The sequence below is a fragment of the Carcharodon carcharias genome, chromosome 1, assembly GCF_017639515.1.
Source record: "Carcharodon carcharias isolate sCarCar2 chromosome 1, sCarCar2.pri, whole genome shotgun sequence".
In the NCBI taxonomy this organism is placed as follows: Eukaryota; Metazoa; Chordata; class Chondrichthyes; order Lamniformes; family Lamnidae; genus Carcharodon; species Carcharodon carcharias.
The window spans coordinates 221,270,222-221,290,583 of NC_054467.1; the positions used below are offsets into that span (position 1 = coordinate 221,270,222).

The 20,362-nt window shown below is 42.0% G+C and overlaps 1 protein-coding gene across 7 annotated transcripts in view; it reads right to left on the bottom strand.

The window, feature by feature from the left end:
- The window catches only part of me2 (malic enzyme 2, NAD(+)-dependent, mitochondrial), a 93,530-nt gene that overhangs the window by 42,202 nt on the left and 30,966 nt on the right, over nucleotides 1-20,362 (bottom strand). For all 7 annotated transcript variants that reach the window (XM_041191956.1, XM_041191949.1, XM_041191924.1 and 4 more), the window contains 2 exons: nucleotides 12,592-12,667; nucleotides 9,254-9,415 (listed from right to left, as the gene is read on the bottom strand). In XM_041191956.1, the coding sequence (XP_041047890.1) occupies nucleotides 9,254-9,415; nucleotides 12,592-12,667 (238 nt within the window). The remainder of the gene's footprint in view (nucleotides 1-9,253; nucleotides 9,416-12,591; nucleotides 12,668-20,362) is intronic.

Genomic DNA, 20,362 nt, shown 5'->3' on the forward strand with positions numbered 1-20,362 from the left:
AATTGTTTGCAATCACAATCTGTAACCTCATGACCTGGAATATCCCTCACTCTACTATTACCTTCAAACCAGGGGAACAACGTTGGTTCAACAAGAGGTGCAGGAGAGCATGCCACGAGCAACACCAGGCACACCTAAAAATGAGGTGCCAACCTGGTGAAGCTACAATACAGGACTATATGCATGTTAAACAACAGAAGCAGTATGCAATTCTACAACCAACAGATCAGATCAAAGCTCTATAGTTGTGCCACATCCAGTCACTAGTACTGGTGGATAATTAAACAATAAATAGGAGGAGGCAGCTCCACAAATATTCCCATCCTCAATTATGGGGAACCCAGCATGTCAGTGCAACCATCCTTAGCTAGAAGTGCCAACTGAATGAGCCATCGTCTCTCCTGAGGTCACAGCATTACAGATGCCAGTATTCAGCCAATTCAATTCACTCTACATTAATATCAATGAATGGCCGAAGACACAGGATACAGAAAGACTATGGGCCCCGATAACAGTACTGAAGACTTATGCACCAGAACTAGCCACTCCACGAGTCAAGCTGTTCCAGGAAAGCTACAACACTGGCACTCATTTGACAATGTGAAAATTTAGTCAGGTATGTCCTGGGCACAAAACACAGGACAAATTTAATCTGGCCAATTACCGCCCCATCAGTCTATTCTTGATCATTAGCAAGTGATGGAGGGTATGAACAAGCAGCATTTACACAGCAATAACCTGCTCACAGAGGTGCAATTTAAGTGCCACCAGGGCTACCTGGCTCCTGATCTCATTAAACCCTTGATCCAACAATGGATAAAAGAGCTGAATGTAAAAGGTGAGGAGAAAGTACTTCCTTGATATCAAGGCAGCATTTGACCAAGTATTCAGCTAATTCAAGGAGCCAAGCAAAATTGAAGTCAATGGGAATCGGGAGGAAAACTCTACACTGGTTGGAGTCATACCTAGCATAAAAGGAAATGGTTGTGGTTGCTGGAGGCTAATCAGATCAGCCTCAGGACATCACTGCAGGAGTTCTTCAGGGTAGTGTCCTAGGCCCAACCATCTTCAGGTACTTCATGAATGACCTTCATTCCATCATAAGGTCAGAAGTGGGAATGTTTGTTGATGATTGCAGAGTGTTCAGTACCATTCACAACTCCTCAGAGACTGACGCAGTCTTTGTCCATATGCAACAAGACCTGGACATTCAGGCTTGGGCTGCTAAGTGGCAATTAACATTCACACCACACAAATGCCAGGCAATGGCCATCTCCAACAAGAGTGAATCGAACCATCTCCACTTGATATTCAATGACATGACCATTGCTGAAATCCAACTATCAAAATCTTGGGGGGATTACTAATGACTGGAAACTTCAATGGAACAGCCACATAAATATTGCAGCTACAAAAGCTGGCTGAGGTGTTAAGAAATTATGGGGCAAGCAATTCACTTCAAGCCCGTCCACCATCTACAAGGCACAATTCAGGGGCATGATGGAATATTCTTCAACACTCTAAACATTTGCTCCCTCCACCGGTGCACAGTGGCAGCAGTTTGTACCATCTACAAGGTGCACTGCAGAAACTTGCTAAGGCTCCTTCGACAGTGCCTCCAAAACACACAACTTCTATCATCTAGACGGACAAGGGCAGCAGAAGCATTGGAACACCACCACCTGCAAGTTCTCCTCCGAGCCCCACACCATCCTGGTTTGGAGCTATATCACCATTCCTTCCCATCAGGTGAAAACCTGGAACTCCCTTCTTAAAAGCACTGTGGGCATACCAACACTAGATGGACTGCAGTTGTTCAAGACAACCACTCACCACCACCTCCTCAAGGGCAATTAAGGATGGGCAACAAATATTGGCCTTGCCAGTGATGTACACATTCCATGAAAAAAAAGATAAGAATGGAATCAAGCAAAGATAGTTCTGCTCAGGTGGTGTACAGAGGGGAGGCCATGGAAGAGGAGGATGCTGTGGCCCATCATGTCAAAGGCTGAAGACGGGTCCAGGACGAGGAGGAATAGCTTATCACGATCACAAAAATTGCTGTCAATGATTTTGACAAGGGCCTTTCAGTATTGTGGGCGGAAACTTGACGGAGAGATTCAAATATGGAACTGTAGGAACAATAGGCACTGATTTGGGAAGCACAACAAATTCAAGGAGTGGAGGAGATGGGAGATAAGATAGTTTGTATGGATAGAGGTTAGAGATAGCTTTTTTGACGGGAGGGGTGATGACAGTAGATACAAAGGGAAGAGAACAATATCCGAGCAGAGGCAATCATTAAATAACATGGAGCCGAGGAAGGAAAGTCGAGTGGTCAGCAATTTGGTTGGAATTGGATTGAGGGAGCAGGAAGTGAGTCAGGGGGACAAGATGAGCTCCGAGTTAGCATTGCAGATGAGGTAGGATCTAGAGATAGAGGCAAGTTCAGGACCAGGACAGCCAGGGCATTTGGAAAAGTTTGTCCCAATGGGTTAGCAGGACAGAAGTGGCAGAGACAGCTGAACAGATGGTCGGGACCTTTATAACAAAAACGTCACTGAGCTCCTCGTATTTATTGTCGGAGCTGAGGTTGGAGGAAAGGAAGGCCGGTTTAAGAATATAGTTAATGCGAAGAGAAATAGAGGATTATCTTTGCATTCCTGGATGAACTTAGAATAATGAGCAGTTTTCGCAGCCGATGGCATTAATACTTCAAATAGTCCAGCCAGATCTAACAGATGGAGGAGTAATAGTTCTTAAGGGGATAAAGGCATTATAGGTGAAGTTACAATATAGTATATTTCTGCAAATACCAATGTAATGATGAATTGTAGTCCAAAACCAAAGTAGATGGGAATTTGAAAATGAAGAGATAAGTGACTTGGGAATTTCTTTTCCAGGGGAGAAGATCAAAAGAAGTGGAGTTGGGACAGGTACTGCAGGTACTGATTAAAGTTCAATCAAACAAGCAACTCTTAGTGTAACTAACAGGCAAATAAAAGCAAACAACTTTCATCCTCCCCCTATCTTTTGTTTCTTTACCATTATTTCATTCCATTATCTTCTCTGAGGGAAAATGATTTATGCTCAAAGCACTTCAGCTAAATAAATATACCTGAACAGGAAAAGGTGCATGGGAAAAGGCACAGAGTGTAGAACTAATTGGATAGCTCTTTCAAAGAACCAACACAGACACTTTTGAGCTGAATTGCTTCCTTTTTCTTGTCTGATTCCGAGGCTAGAAATTTGCTTAACAGGACTTTGAAGGATCATTAAGCAATGTAAAGAAACCCAAGAGAGGCTGTGATTGTACTGAATGGCAAAGCAGGCTTGATGGGCCATGTGATCTGCTCCTGCTCCTATTTCTTGTAAAAAACAATCTTAACAATAAAGGTTTGAAATGAAATAGAAAACTTTAATGAACTAAACATTAGTGTAAAACAAAAATAAAAATAAAAATACCTGGAAAAACTCAGCAGGTCTGGCAGCATCTGCGGAGAGGAACACAGTTAACGTTTCGAGTCCGTATGACTCTTCAACAGAACTAAAGAAAAATAGAAGAGAGGTGAAATATAAGCTGGTTTGGGGGAGAGGTGGGGGGGGGGGGTGGCAAAGACAAATAGAGCTGGATAGAGGGCCAGTGATAGGTGGAGATAGCCAAAAGATGTCATAGACAAAAGGACAAAGAGGTGTTGAAGGTGGTGATATTATCTAAGGAATGTGCTAATTAAGGGTAGAAAGCAGGACGAGCAAGGTACAGATAGCCCTAGTGGGGGTGGGGTAGGGTGAAGGAATCGAAATAGGCTAAAAGGTAGAGATAAAACAATGGATGGAAATACATTTTTTTCCAATAATTTATATAGATTTTTCTTTTCCCACCTATTTCCATTATTTTTAAATGTATTTCCATCCATTGTTTTATCTCTACCTTTTAGCCTATTTTGATTCCTTCATCCCACCCCCACTAGGGCTATCTGTACCTTGCTTGTCCTGCTTTCTACCCTTAATTAACACATTCCTTAGATAATATCACCACCTTCAACACCTCTTTGTCCTTTTGTCTATGACATCTTTTGGCCATCTCCACCTATCACTGGCCTTCTATCCAGCTCTACTTGTCTCACCACCCCCTTAAACCAGCTTATATTTCACCTCTTTTCTATTTTTACTTAGTTCTGTTGAAGAGTCATACGGACTCAAAACATTAACTGTGTTCCTCTCCGCAGATGCTGCCAGACCTGCTGAGTTTTTCCAGGTGTTTTTATTTTTGTTTTGGATTTCCAGCACCCGCAGTTTTTTGCTTTTATAAACATTAGTGTATCTTTGCTCTGATACAGATCTGTACAGAAATCACACTCTGACAGCTTCCAACAACGATAAGAGCTTGGAAGCTTATCACATGGTTTCAAATTACGAAAAAAATCACAAGGGTTTCAGTAGACTATCATTTCCGTATTTCAATTGGCCTATAAAAGGTTGAATGAAAGTAAACCATTTAATGGAGGAATAAACATTTTAAGGATTACACAGATTCCTTCATTAGTTGAACAAAAAATAGAGACATAGAAAATAGGAGCAGGAGGAGTAGGCCATTCGGCCCTTTGAGCCTGCCCTACCTTCATTATGATCAAAGCTGATCATCCAACTCAATAACCTACTCCCACTTTCTCCCCATATCCTTTGATCCCTTTCGCCCCAATTGCTATATCTAACTCCTTCTTGAAGACATACAATGTTTTGGCCTCAACTACTTTCTGTGGCAACAAATTCCATAGGCTCACCACTCTCTGGGTGAAGAAATTTCTCCTCATCTCAGTCCTAAATGGTCTACCCCGTATCCTCAGACTGTGATCCCTGGTTCTGGACTCCCCACCATCGGGAACATCCTTCCTGCATCTAGTCCTGTTAGAAGTTTATAGGTTTCTATGAGATCCCCCCATATTCTTCTGAACTCAAGCTAATATAATCCTAACCAACTCAATCTCTCCTCATATGTCAGTTCCACCATCCCAGGAATCAGCCTGGTAAACCTTCGCTGCACTCCTTCTATAGCAAGAGCATCCTTCCTCAGATAAGGAGACCAAAACTGCACACAATGTAATAATTAGAGCAAGAAATCCCTGCTCCTGTACTCGAATCCTCTCGCTATGAAGGCCAACATACCATTTGCCTTCTTTACTACCTGCTGCACCTGCATGCTTAACTTCAGCAACTGGTATACAAGGACACCCAGGTCTCATTGCACATTTCCCCCTCTCAATTTATAGCCATTCAGATAATAATCTGCCTTCTTGTTTTTGCTGCCAAAGTGGAGAACCTCATAGTTATCCAAATTATACTGCATCTGCCATGCATTGGCCCTCTCATTCAGCTTGTCCAAATCACACAAGTATCTCTGCACCCTCCTCACAATGCATCCTCCTCACAACTCACCCTCCCACCCAGCCTTGTTGCATCTGCAAATTTGGCGATATTACATTTAGTTCCCTCATCTAAATCTTTAATATATATTGTGAATAGCTGGGGTCCCAGCACCGATCCCTGCGGTACTCCACTAGTCACTGCCTGCCATTTGGAAAAAGACCCGTTTATTCCTACTCTGTTTCCTGTCTGCTAACCAGTTTTCTATCCACCTGAATACACTACCCCCAATCCCATGCGCTTTAACTTTACACGCTAATCTCTTATGAGGGACTTTGTCAAAAGCCTTCTGAAAGTCCAAATAAACCACATCCACTGGCTCCCCCTCATCAACTCTACTAGTTACATCCTCATAAAATTCCAGTAGATTTGTCAAGCATGATTTTCTTTTTGCAAATTCCTGCTGACTCCGTCTGATTCTGCCACTGTTTTTCAAGTGCTCAGCTATTAAATCTTTTATAATGAATTCTAAAATTTTCCCCACTACCGACGTCAGGCTGACTGGTCTATAATTCCGTGTTTTCTCTCTACCTCCCTTTTTAAATAGCAGGATTACATTAGCTACCCTCCAATCTGTAGGAACTGTTCGAGCCTGTTGGATCACAGAAGATGACCACCAATGCATCCACTATTTCCAGGGCCACTTCTTTAAGTACTCTGGGATGTAGATTATTAGGCCCTGGGGATTTATTGGCTTTCAATCCCATCAATTTTCCCATGCCATTTCTCTACTAATACTGATTTCTTTCAGTTCCTCCCTCTCACTAAGCCCTGTGTTCCTCAACATTTCTGGTATGTTATTTGTGTCCTCCTTTGTGAAGGCAGAACCAAAGTATGTACTTAGTTGGTCAGCCATTTCTTTGTTCCCCATTATGAGTTCCCCTGATTCTGCCTGTAAGGGACCTATTTTTGTCTTCACCAATCTTTTTCTCTTCACGTACCTATAGGAACTTTTACAGTCAGTTCCCTGCAAGCTTACTCTCGTACTCTATTTTCCCCTGCTTAATCAATCCCTTGGTCCTCCTTTGCTGAATTCTAAAGTGCTCCCAATCCTCAGGTCTGTTGTCTTTTCTAGCCAATTTGTATGCCTCTTCCGTGGATCTAATACTATCTTTAATTTCCCTTGTAAGCCATGGTTTGGCTACCTTTCCTGTTTTATTTTTGCGCCAGACAGGAATAAACAATTGTTGCAGTTCACCCATGCGCTCTTTGAATGTTTGCCATTGCCTATCCACTGTCATCCCTTTAAGTAACGTTTCCCAATCCATCATAGCCAACTCATGCCCCATACCATCGTAGTTTCCTTTATTAAGATCCTAGTCTCAGAATCAACTATGTCACTCTCCATCTTGATGAAGAATTCTATCATATTATGGTCGCTCATTCCCAAGGGGCCTCGCACAACTAGATTGCCAATTATTCCTTTCTCATTACACAATACTCAGTCTAGGATGGCCTGTTCACTCGTTGGCTCCTCAACGTATTGGTCCAGAACACCATCCCATATACACTCCAGGAATTCCTCCTCTACGGTATTGTTACTAATTTGATTTGCCCAATCTATATGCAGATTAAAGTCACCCATAATTATAGATGTTCCTTTACTGCATGCGTCTCTATTTCCCGTTTAATGCCATTCCCAACATCACCACTACAGTTTGGGGATCTATATACAACCCCCACTAATGTTTTTTGCCCCTTGGTGTTTCTCAGCTCTACCCATACAGATACCACATCGTGATATCTTTTCTCACTATTGCATTAATTTCCTCTTTAACCAGCAATGCAATTCCACCGCCTTTTCCTTTTTGTTTGTCCTTCCTAAATACTGAATACCCCTGGATGTTCAGTTCCCATTCCTGGTCACCCTGCAGCCATGTCTCTGTAATCCCGACGACATCATACCGGTTTACATCTATTTGTGCTTTATTGCGAATGCTCCTTGCATTAAGGCACAAAGCTTCAAGGCTTGTCTTTTTAACATTACTTGTCCCATTCCCTCTATTTTCCACTGAGGCCCTGTTTGACTCTTGCCCTTGATTTCTCTGTCAATCACTTTTCTTATTCCCCTTTCTTTTGTTCTTGTCCTTGATTGCCTCTCCTCTGACTCCTTGCATAGGTTCCCATCCCCCTGCCACTTTAGTTTAAACCCTCCCCAATCACTCTCGTAAATATCCCCCCTAGGACATCCTTTCATGGGATTTGGGTGTCGCTGGATAAGTCAGCATTTTTGGTCATCCCTAATTGCCATTGAACAGAGTGGCTTGCTCGGACACAGAGGGCAGTTAAGCACATTGCGCTGTGGATCTGGAGTCACAGGTAGTCAAAACCAGGTTTGGACGATTTCCTTCCCCAAAAGAACATTAATGAACCAGATGGGTTTTTACAACAATCGATGAAAGTTGTCATAGTCATCATTATTGAGACAAGTTTTATTAATTGAATTTAAATTCCACCAAGCTGCTGCGGTGGGATTTGAACCCATGTCAACAGAGCATTAGTCTGGGCCTCCAGATTACTAGTCCATTGACATCACCACTACATCATTTCTCCCACTGATTTACAAGAAAATGAAATGACAACTGCAAGACATTACACAGACTATAATTTCAACATTTAACAAGATTGTAATGGATGCTATAAACACAAAAAAATCAGTCTGATGAAGCTATCACCTATCAGATCTTAGACTGATTCCTCAAGCTAGACACTTAAAGTAAAATAAAAGCAAAATACTGTGGATGCTGGAAATCTGAAACAAAAACAGAAAATGCTGGAAAAACTCAGCGGGTCTAACAGCATCTGTGGAGAAAGAAACAGAGTTAACATTTCGTATGACCCTTCTTCAGAGCTGAAGAGTAGTGGAAATGAGATAAAATTTATACTGTTTAAGGAGAATGGGGCAGGTGAAATTGGATAGAAGGCCAGCGCTAGGTGGGGACAAAGGAGAGATTGACAAAGATGTCATAAACTAAAGGACAAAGGGGATGTTAATGGTAGTAAAAAGTAATGAAGGCAAATTGAATTTTGGCCTGTATTGTTAGGGGATTGGAGTTTAAAAATAGAGAAGTCTTGTTACAAGTCCTGGGTGTTGATGAGGCCGCACCTGGAGTGCTGTGTACAGTTTTGGTCCCCGTATTTAAGAAAGGATATACTAGCATTGGAGGCAGTTCAAAAAACATGCGCTAGGCTGATTCCTGGGATGAAGGGATTGACTTATCAAGAACAGCTAAACAGGTTAGGCCTTTATTCATTAGAGTTTAGAAGAATGAGGGGTGATCTTATTGAAACATACAAGATTCTGAGGGGACTTGAAAAGGTAGATGTTGTGAAGATGTTTCCACTAGTGGAACTAGGGGGCACTCATTTAAAACTGAGATGTGAAGGAATTTCTTCTCTCAGCGGATAGTGAGTATCTGGAATTCTCGACCTCAGAGTTGTGGAGGCTAGATCACAAAGTATTTAAAGAGGAAATAGATTTTTGAAATATTAGGGAATTGAGGGTTATAAGCAGTTGGCACAAAAGAGGAGTTGAGGCCTGGGGCAGAACAGCCATCATCTTATTCAACAGTGGGGCAGGTTTGACGGGCTTAAATGGCCTGATCCTGCTCCTATTTCTAATGTTCTCCCCAACACACCCATATATTTTGAGTTGAAAACTTGCATTTAATAAAAATTCAAAGCATTTTTAAATAGGGTGGATATGCTTAAAATTTGATCTTCTGGGTAATATACTACCAAGCAAAAGTGATTAATTTAGTCCAGATGGAAGGTTAAGAAGGTATTATGCAACTACACAATGTACAGTTAGATTAGTTTATACAGTTACCTCATTGTCAGTACCCACATCGATACAAACAGGAAGACACGTACGGGGATCAATTCCAGCACATGTTGTATATAGGCACAACTTTCCAACTGGTATTCCCATCCCATAAACCCCCAGATCTCCGAGTCCTAGTATCCGTTCTCCATCTGTTACAACTACAGCCTAAGATGAGAAATAAAATTAAGATGAGTTACTAAGCTGTGCAACAACATGCTTTAAAATCAAACAAAAAAAAACAATATAGCATATTACTAAGAGCTGAAGCTATTTCATCTTCCATATTTTTGTATACCTGTAATGCATTTGCTAAAATGATTCAGGTTAAACTTTCCAAATGCAACTGAGTTATTCCTCAAGAATGTAGCAGCAAGATTAACAGTGATGCAAGGATTTAAATGTCATACAGATTAAACAATTCTCTTCCCATTGCACGGATTAGTAAACTCAAGATAAATTTAAACACTAAGCAGAGCAAAAGGACCAGAGCGACCACACAATAACAAGAATCTCAGAAACGTTCTCCCCACCCCCGTTCAAATCTTTGGTTTTCATTGTGTGGAATTTTGTACGGGATGCCGCTGCTGAGCAATGATTCAAACACCAACAACTCCCAGATCAAATGTATCACGTAGTGGCAATCACACTCTCCAAGGAACTTGAACTGCTCCACCCCTCTTGCTTTTTAAAAAAAATCCTCAGCATCTACCACCTCCAGTTTACACCCAAGATATTGTATCCTTCCCTCCTTTCTTTAATTAGTCTCCACACTGTGACTCCTCATCCTCTGCATCTTCAGCTTGGCTCCCTCCCCTCCTTGTGCCAAACTCTCAACCCTCCTTTTAACCTCTTCCTCCATATAAAAACTTTTCTACACATATTTACAGCCATTCCTGGAACACGCAAGCTCCCAGGGCCTTTCTGTTCCTTTGTTTTCTAAGACCGACAAAGACATTTCTGATCACAGCCTAAATTTCTTGCCACCCATATCCCCCCACGCTCCCTTTAAGTCATCTATTTTTGCATCAGCCCTTGGGGGAAAAAACTCTCAACCTATAAAAAGCAGCACCTCAAGAGTCTCAGTAGTCTAGCTTTTAGCTTTCCATTCACTATTGTACTTCAACCACCAGTGCAAGGGGCCCACAGACTTATCAAGAGAGATTTTCCATTATCCTCTTTGCCACCTAACCCATAATAACACCCCCCCACCCCACCTCCAGGCTCATTGTTACCCGAGCCATGAAACCACCTCTCTTTTTGAGTATCTCAATATCCCCTCTCCAAGCTAATCTTGTTCACAAGATCTACCTTCAACTCCCTTTCCTGATATTTAAATGGTTCCATCTTCAGGCATGCTTTCCCTCCCCTTCAAAGTCATCCCATTGCTCAAAAGACTCCATTTTTAAGCTTACCACCTGCCACCTCCCCATTGCTCAGTTACCCAAGCTTCCCATCACCACGTCTTGGAGTGCATTGTCATATTACATACCAATCTCCCCTACAACTCTTTACACCACCTTGGAAGCCACCTACCCAGTCCATTTCCATCAAGGATCCATTCTCGCCACCGCCCCACCCAGCCCACCCCCTTTACCTACAGGCTGTCCCTCAGCATCATCTAGGATTAGATTCCACATATACAGCATTTCTCCCCAGCCCTTCACTGGCTCTCTTCTATTGAAGCCACAAATTACTGAATTAGCTGTTAGGAAAATACTGAAATCTATTATTTCTACTTCTTCCAAACTCACAAGCACTACCATCTAGAAGGACAAGGGCAGCAGATAGATGGGAACACTACCACCTTGAAGTTCCCCTCCAAGTCATCCACAGTCCTAACTTGGAAATATATCTCTGTTCCTTCACTGTCACTGGGTCAAAATCCTGGAACTCCCTTCCTAACAACACTGTGGGTGTACCTACACTACATGGGCTGCAGCGCTTCAAGAAGGGATGTCACCACCACCTTCCCAAGGGCAATTAGGGATGGGCAATAAATGCTGGCTCAGCCAACGAAGCCCACATCCAGTCAATGAATAAAACAAAACTTAGAAAATCACAAAATGATTAGGCAGAGTCAATATGGCTTTAAGGGCAAACTTATTAGAAATTTTTGAGGATTAAACTAATAGAGCTGATGAAGAGGAAGTAGTGGATAAAGTATATTTGGATTTTCAGAATACATTTGATAAGGTACCTTATGACAAGTTACTGCACAGGATACAAACTTCTGGGGTTCAGGAGGAGGGTTATACATGAGCAATGATAGACAATTAGTGAAAGGACAGAAAACATAAATTAGGAATAAAGTCATTTTCAGATTGACAGGCATTGCATGGGTCAGTGCTGGGGTATCAGCTATTTACAATCTACATTAATGACTAAGACGAGGCGACCAAGTATAATATATCCAGGTGAGAATCTGAGCTGCGAGGAGGACAAACGGCATGCAAAGAAATATAGATAGGTTAAGTGAGTGGTCAAGACAGCTGAGATGAGGAGAAACTACTTCATTCATCCACAGGGTTGTGAATTATTGGAATTCTCTACCAAGAGGGCTATGAATGCTCAGGTCGCAGAGTATATTCAGGCTAAGGTTGAGAGATGTTTGGGCTCCAAGGGAATCAAGGTATCTGGGGATCAGGTGGAAAGTGGAGTTGAGGTCAAGGATCAATCAAAATCTTATTAAATGACGCAGCAGGCTCAATGAGCCATTTGGGAGTCTACCTCTGCTTGTTTCTTATGGTCTCATTATGTTCCTCCAGATTAACATTGGGAAGAAAAAAACCATTGCCTCTGGCTCTGCCACACACACCAGGTTCTTACCACTGACTCCATTCTCTGTCCAAATTGAAGAAACTAACCCTTTTTCTTCCCCCACCCCCCCCCCATCATATTGTGCAGTCATGATATTTTTTATGTGTAACCCTTACAATCAGCAGAGAGAAGTTCTCAATAAAAGCAGTTTGAGCAAGGCGATAAAAGTCATCCTCATTAGAACATGGACTGAGGCCAACATTTCTGGCTTTGTTGGTCCTCATTTATGTAATTCCACAACAATTTGAAGTAATCAAAAATTCCTGACTGGTTTCAGCATTTCACTATTAATGCTGCAGATTGCAGAATTGGGGAACCAGGAAGAAAAAGGGACTGGAAGTGATTTCTGAGTTTAGGTAGCACAGTCTAATATTTATGGAAACATCCAATTCGCTCAGTTGAGTTACTGCCCGATAACAAACTCCAATTGGCCTCATGCAGAAATGTTACCGCATTGCTCAAACATCAAAATGCACCAGGTTTGATACCAACTCAAAATTTTAAATGCACAATTTATTCTTTACCTTTACATTCGTATCTGGCCAGTTGTCAAGAATGGATTTAATATGACCTTTGTCCATGATGGAAAGAAACAAACCTCTGTTGCAATGTGAAAGAAAAATGAACATAGAAAAATTAACATTTAAAAAGGTGGTAAAAATTTACAAATTCACTCCAAGAACTCAAAAATAATCAAGGAAAAGAAAATATTTCAGTCCGGCAAAGCTTGTTCTTCTAACATTAAAATTTCATCTTAACCTCAGACTTTTATGCGCTTCCCTAATATCTTTTTCTCTACTACTTTGCAGGAAAAGGTTTGTTCAAACATATCATTCTTACATGGAATTTACATCACAGAAACAGATCATTCATCCAATGCGACGCAAGCCTCCTCACATTCCATCCCTCACCTTCAAAGTATGCTTCTATTTCTTTCTCTCTTATGTAGCTTCCCTTAAATGCATGTTATTCACTTCAAATACTAGTGAGATCTACATGCACCGGAGTAAAGATGTTTATCCTGAATTCTTTTTGGATTTATTAGCAGCTTGTATTTATAGCTCCTAGATTAGGACTTCACCACAAGTGAAAGCATCTCTATACCTACCCTACCTAATTAGTTTCACTTGTCTGTTCTTTCCCCATAGTCCTGTAATTTCCTACACCCACCTCCCATGTCCACCCCAAGTATTTATCCAATTCCTTTTTAAGACTTACCAATGAATTTGGTTCCACCATCCCTGCATTCCAGATCATAACTATCTGCACAAGAATAATTAATTTCACATCTGGCATTTTTGCCGATTACCTTCGATCTGTACACCCTGATTACTAATCTTTCTGCTGTGTCTCCTCCTAAGCCCAAAGTTAATTTTATGTAATGCTCTCTTGACCTCAAAAAAAAATCACAAATTTTGACCAGTTAATATCTATAATTGTGCTAACTCCACATTACTGGAATTAAATCTAATCGGAGGTCTCCACGTTTTATTTCTGATGCTTAATGTAATTTAAACATTGGAATAGACTTAGCTTTATTAGCCACTCAAGGTGCAATCCTTTGCATCAAAAAAACCTAAAGCTCCTTATATCCATACCTTCACACATATGTATAGGAGCTGGGGTGGTGGTGAGCTAACAGGGAACAGTTTTAGTTGCTCCTGTTGTGATGGCCTTTGACCTGGATTCGAGGAAGAATAGATGGTTATGATGGTAGATTTAGATGTGAAAAGATGGGAGCAGGCTTGAGTGGCGTGTAAACACTGACATGGGCTGGTTGGGTGAAACGGTCTATTTCTATATCTTATGTAAGGTTCGTTAGGTTGATTCCTAAGATGAAGGAGCTATCTTATGAAGAAGAGTTAAGCAGGTTGGGACTATATTCAGTTTGGAAGAATGAGAGGTGATCTTATTGAAACACAAAATTCTGAGGGAGTAGATTCCGAGAGGTTTCCCCCTCATGGGCAAATCTAAAACTAGGGGATATAGTTTCAGAATAAAGGCTACCCATTTAATACAAAGCTGAAGAGGAATTTCTTCTCTCATTACTCTTTGGAATCCTCTTCCACAGAAAGCAGTGGAAGCTGGATCATTGAATATATTCAAGGCTGAGTTAGACAGATTCTTGGACTATAATGATTATGGGGAACAGGTAGGAAAGTGGGGTTGAGGCAAAGATCAGTTCAGCCATGATCTTATTTAACGGTGCAGCAAACTCGAAAGCTGAATAGCTTACTGTTGTTTCTTGGATCATTATAACACATGGATTTAGGAGGAACGAAGTTCAACTTGCTTTCCAACATCAAAGTCACTCATGAATAAATCCCTCAAATGTCAACGCACTTCACTCACAACTTTTGAAGGGCAGTAACTTGTAGTGTAGACAAGGGCTACAACTATTTTGCACAAGATCAGATAAACAGCAATGAGATGAGACAAGCTTATCTGTTTCTTATAGTAAATGTGGAGGGAGGAATAATGTCATACAACAGGAAATGCTGGAAATACTCAATGGGTCTGGCAACATCTGTGGAGAAGCAGAGTTGATATTTTAGGTCTCTGACCTTTCAAAGATCACAGCAGGTGTGGCAGCATTTGTGGCGAGAAACAAGAGTTAATATCTCAGGTCTGAATATTTCCAGTATTTTCTGTTTTAATTTCAAATTGAGTATTTTCAATACTTTGCTTTTGCTCTGTCAGAATTGTCAGCTCTTCCTTCAGCTATGCTGAAGTCTTTAATGTCCATCTGAACCACCAAAGCAAGAGTGCTCTTGACTGAGCCAATAGTGGCTAAAAGGTTGGGTGAGATTGTAAATGCTGTCCCCACCGGTATGCTCAATTAACTTTCCAAGTTAAGACCACAAGACGTAGAAGCAGAAGTAGGCCTTTCAGCCCATTGAGGCTGCTCCACCATTCAATGAGATCACGGCTGATCTGATAATCCTCAACTCCATTTTCCTGCCTTTTCCCCATAACCCTTGATTTCCTTACTGATTAAAAATCTGCCTATCTCAGCCTTGAATATATTTAATGACCCAGCCGCTACAGCCCTCTCCAGTAAAGAATTCCACAGATTGACTATCTTCTGAGAAGAAATTCCTCCTCATCTCTGTTTTAAATGGGTGACCACTTATTCTGAGATTATGCCCTCTGGTCCTAGACTCTCCCACAAGGGGAAACAACATCTCAGCATCTACCCTGTCAAGTCCCTTAAGAATCTTATATGTTTCAATAGGGTCACCTCTCATTTTTCTAAACCTCAATGAGTACGTAAGAAAATCCCTCCATATCTGGGGTCAACCTAGTGAACCTTCTCTGGACTGCCTCCAATGCCACCATATCTTTCCTTAGCTAAGGAGGCCAAAATTGGTCACAGTATTCTAGGTGTGGTCTAACTAGTGTTTTAGCAAGACTTCTCTATTTTTATACTCCATTCCCTTTGAAATAAAGGCCAACATTTTATTTGCCTTCCCTATTACCTGCTGAACTTGTATGTTAGCCTTTTGGGATTCATGCACAAGGACTCCCAAAATCCCTCTGTGCTGTGGCTTTCTGCAGTCTTTCTCCATATGAATAATATTCAGCTCCTCTATTCTTCCTGCCAAAATGCATAACCTCACATTTTCCATCATATTCCTCACATTTTCCATCATATTCCACCTGCTAGGTTTTTGCCCATCCACTTAACCTGTCAACGTCCCTCTGTAGACTCATTGTATCATCACCACTTGCCTTCTCACCTCTTTTTGTATCCTCTGCAAACTTGGTGCTATGTACTTTCGTTTTCCTCATCAAAGTCAATTATATATATTGTAAATAATTGCGGCCCTGTGGCACTATACTAGTTACAGGTTGCCATCCTGACAATGCCCCCTGTATCCCAACCCTTTGTCTTCTATTAGTTAGCCAATCCTCTATCCAAGCTAATATACCACCCCCAACACCCATAGGCTCTTATCTTATTCTTAGCTTATGTGCTGTACCTTATCAAATGCCTTTTGGAAATCCAAATATATTACATGTACTGGTTCCCCTTTATCTATCCTGCTTGTTAGCTCCTCAAAGAATTCTAATAAATTTGTCAGGCATGATTTTCCCCTCATGAAACCACAGTGACTCTACTCGATTATATTATTCATTTCTAAATGCTCTGCTATTACATTCTTTATAATAGACTAACATTTTCCCAATGACAAATATTAAGCTAACTGGCCTGTGGTTACCTGTTTTTTGTCTCCCTCCCTTTTTGAATAAGAGCGTTACATTGGCAGTTTTCCAATCCTCTAGGACTTTTGCAAAATCTAAGGATTCTTGGAAGATTACTACCAGTGCATCCACTATCTCTGTAGTTACTTCCTTTAATATCCTAGAATGCAACCCATCGGGTCCAGGGACTGATTGGCCTTTAGCCTCATTAGCTTTCCTAGTACTTTTTCTCTGGTGATAGTTACTGTATTTATTTCTTCCACCCCTTTTGGCCCTTGATTATTTTGTATCTTTGGAATGCTATTAGTGTCTTCTATCGTGAAGACTCATGCAAAGTATTTACTCAACTCCTCTGCCATTTCCTGGTTCCCCATTATTATTGTTACTGTGTACAGTATTGGTCACCTTATTTAATGAAGGATGTAAATGCGTTGGAAACAGTCAGAGAAGGTTTACCAGACTAATACCTGGAATGGGCAGGTTGTCTTACGAGGAAAGGTTGGACCGGCTAGGCTTGTATCCAATGGAGTTTAGAAGAGTAAGAGGCGATTTGATTGAAACCTAAGATTCTGAGGGGTCTTGATAGGTGGATGAGGAGAGGATGTTTCCTCTTGTGGAAGAATCTGGAACTGGGGTCACTCTAAAAATAAAGGGGTCACCCATTTAAAACTGAGGTGAGGTGAAATTTTATCTCTGAGGGTTGAGTGTCTTTGGAATGCTCTTTCTGAAAAGGCAATGGAAGCAGAGTTTTTGACAATTTTTAAGGAAGAGGTGCAGAAATTCTTGGTAAACAAGAGGGTGATAGCAAGCTCCATCCTATCTACCCCTGATAACCTATCAGATCAGCCATGGTCTTATCAAACGGTGGAGAAGGTTCGAGTGGCCAGATGGCCTACTCCTGCTCCTTGTTCGTATATACTAGAACAAGGAAAGGGAGATTCATCTCTCAAGTCACAACGTAGCACAAGTCAGACATCTTCAAGAGCACGTGAGAAGAATCGGGGAATAAAAAGGATTGCTTTACGCTTGTTTTGGTTCCTACTGGTCTATGCCTTCAAGCTTAAAGATCACCAAAAAAAGCAGATACATAAATAATACCTATAATCTGAATTATGTTTGCAACTCTCCACCTCCTGATTTATTAGTAACATGAAGTTAAACACAATATATTCACACCCAAGTTTTCTGACCAATTTTAAAATACGCAATATTTTATGGGAAGTACCTCTACACTTTGATGTTTCAGTCAGACCAAAGCATTAAAAAATATTTAGTCATGTTTAAAATTGTAACAATTCAGCAGGTTGCACTTCCTTTCTCATGTCAAAAGCTTCAGAGAATGTTTCAATGAACTCTGTTTTCTGTACCACTTCCTTTCTCAGTAATTCAGTTTCGTTTTATAAAGTTCAACTCGGCCCCAAGTCTCTCATATTAGAGAAGTTTTACAAACACTTTCCTTGCACCCAGGGTAAAAAGGGGTTGTCATCCATCAATCAGGTCCGGCAACATTTGCACTATGCTATCGTCCTCCTGAAAGAAGCTTATTTATTTAATTTATTCATTCACAGAATGTGGCCAGCGTTTATTGCCCACCCTTAGCTGCCCTTGAGAAGGTAGTGGTGAGCTCCTTCTTGAACCACTGCAGTCCATGTGGTGTAGGGTACATCCAGAGTTGTTAAGGAGTTCCAGGATTTTGACCCAGCGACAGTGAAAGAACGGCAATATATTTCCAAGTCAGGATGGTGAGTAGCTTGGAGGGGAACTTCCAGGTGGTGGTGTTCTCACCTATCTGTTACTTGTCCTTCTAGATAATAACTGTCATGGATTTGGAAGGCACTGTCTAAGGAACCTTGATGAATGCCTGCATTGCATCTTGTAGATTGTACAAACGGCTGCTACTGTGTGTCGGTGGTGGAGGGAGTGAATGTTTGTGGATGTGGTGCCAATCAAGCGGGCTGCTTTGTCCTGAATGAAGTCGAGCTTCTTGTGTTGTGGGAACTGCACTCATCCAGACAAGTGGGGAGTATCCCATCACATTCCTGACTTGTGCCTTGTACAGGCTTGTCCGTGGTGGACAGGCTTTCAGGAGTCAGGGGGCAAGTTGCTTGTCGCAGGATTCCTAGCCTCTGACCTGCTCTTGTAGCCACAATATTTATATGGCTAGTCCAGTTCAGTTTCTGGTCAATGGTAACCGCAGGATGTTGACAGCGGGGGATTCAGTGATGGTAGCAACATTAAACGTCAAGGGGTGACAGTTAGGTTCTCTCTTGCTAAAGATGATCATTGCCTAGCACTTGTGTGGCATGAATGTTACTTGCCACTTGTCAGCCCAAGCCCACATATGGTCCAGGTCTTGCTGCATTTGGACATGGACTGCTTCAGTATCTGAGGAGTCACAAATGGTGCTAAGTGTTGTGCAATCATCAGCAAGCATCCCCACTTATGTCCTTATGATGGAAGGACGGTCATTGATGAAGCAGCTGAAGATGATTGAGTTAAGGACAGTACCCTGAGGAACTCCTGCAGTGATGTCCTGGAACAGAGATGACTGACCTCCAACAACCACAACCATCTTTCTTTGTGCTAGATATGACTCCGACCAGTGCTTTTCCCAGTGACTCCAGTTTTGCTAGGGCTCCTTGATGCCACACTTAGTCAAATGCAGCCTTGATGTCAAGGGCAGTCACTCTCACCTCACCTCTTGATGGGGTGGTAATTGGCTGGGTTGGATTTGTCCTGCTTTGTATGTACAGGGCAATTTTCCACATAGCCAGGTAGATGCCAGTGTTGTATCTGTACTGGAACAGCTTGGCTTGGGGCACGGCAAGTTATGGAGCACAAGTCTTCAGCACTATTACCAGAATATTGTCAGGACCCACAGCCTTTGCAGTATCCAGTGCCTTCAGCCATTTCCTGATATCACGTGGACTGAACTGAATTGGCTGAAGACCGGCATCTGTGATGCTGGGGGCCTCCGGATGAGGCCGAGATGGGTCATCCACTCAGCACTTCTGGCTGAAGATTGTCACAAATGCTTCAGCTTCATCTTTTGTACTAACGTGCTTGGGCTCCCCCAACATTGACAATGGGGATATTTGTGGAGCCTCCTCCTCCAGTGAGTTCTTTAATTGTCCACCACCATTCATGACTGGAAGTGGCAGGACTGCAGAGCTTAGATTTGATCCATTGGCTGTGGGATCGCTTAGCTGTGTCTATCACTTACTGCTTATGCTGTTTGGCACGCTGTTTATCACTTCACCAGGTTGACATCTCATTTTTAGGTATGCCTGATGCTGTTCCTAGCATGCCCTTCTGCACTCTTCATTGAACCAGGGTTGATCCCCTGGCTTGATGGGAATCGTAGAGTGGGGGATATGCTGGGCCATGTGGTTACAGATTGTGTTCAAGTACAATTCTGCTGCTGTTGCTGATGGCCCACAGTGCCTCATGGCTGTCCAGTCTTGAGTTGCTGGACAAAAACAGAATTACCTGGAAAAACTCAGCAGGTCTGGCAGCATCAGCGGAGAAGAAAAGAGTTGACGTTTCGAGCCCTCATGACCCTTTTCCAGGTAATTCTGTTTTTGTTTTGGATTTCCAGCATCCGCAGTTTTTTTGTTTTTATCTTGAGTTGCTGGATCTGTTTGAAATCTATCCCATTTAGCACGGTGATAGTGCCACACAACACAATGGAGGGTATCCTCAATGTGAAGATGGGACTGTCTCCACAATGACTGTGCGGTAGTCACTTCTACCGATACTGTCATGGACAGATGCATCTGCGTCAGGCAAGGATGAGGTCAAGTGTGTTTTTCCCCCCTCTTGAAGATTCCCTCACCACCTGCCGCAGGCCCAGCCTACCAGCTAATTCCTTTTGAACTCGGCTAGCTCAGTCACTGGTGGTGTTACCAAGCCCCTCTTGGTGATGGACATTGAGGTCCCGCACCCAGAGTGTATTCTACACCCATGCCACCTTCATCACTTCCTCCAAGTGGTTTTGAATATGGAGGAGCACTGATTCGTCAGTTGAGGGAAGGTGGTACATGATAATCAGCTGGAGGTTCCCTTGCCCATGTTTGACCTGATGCCATG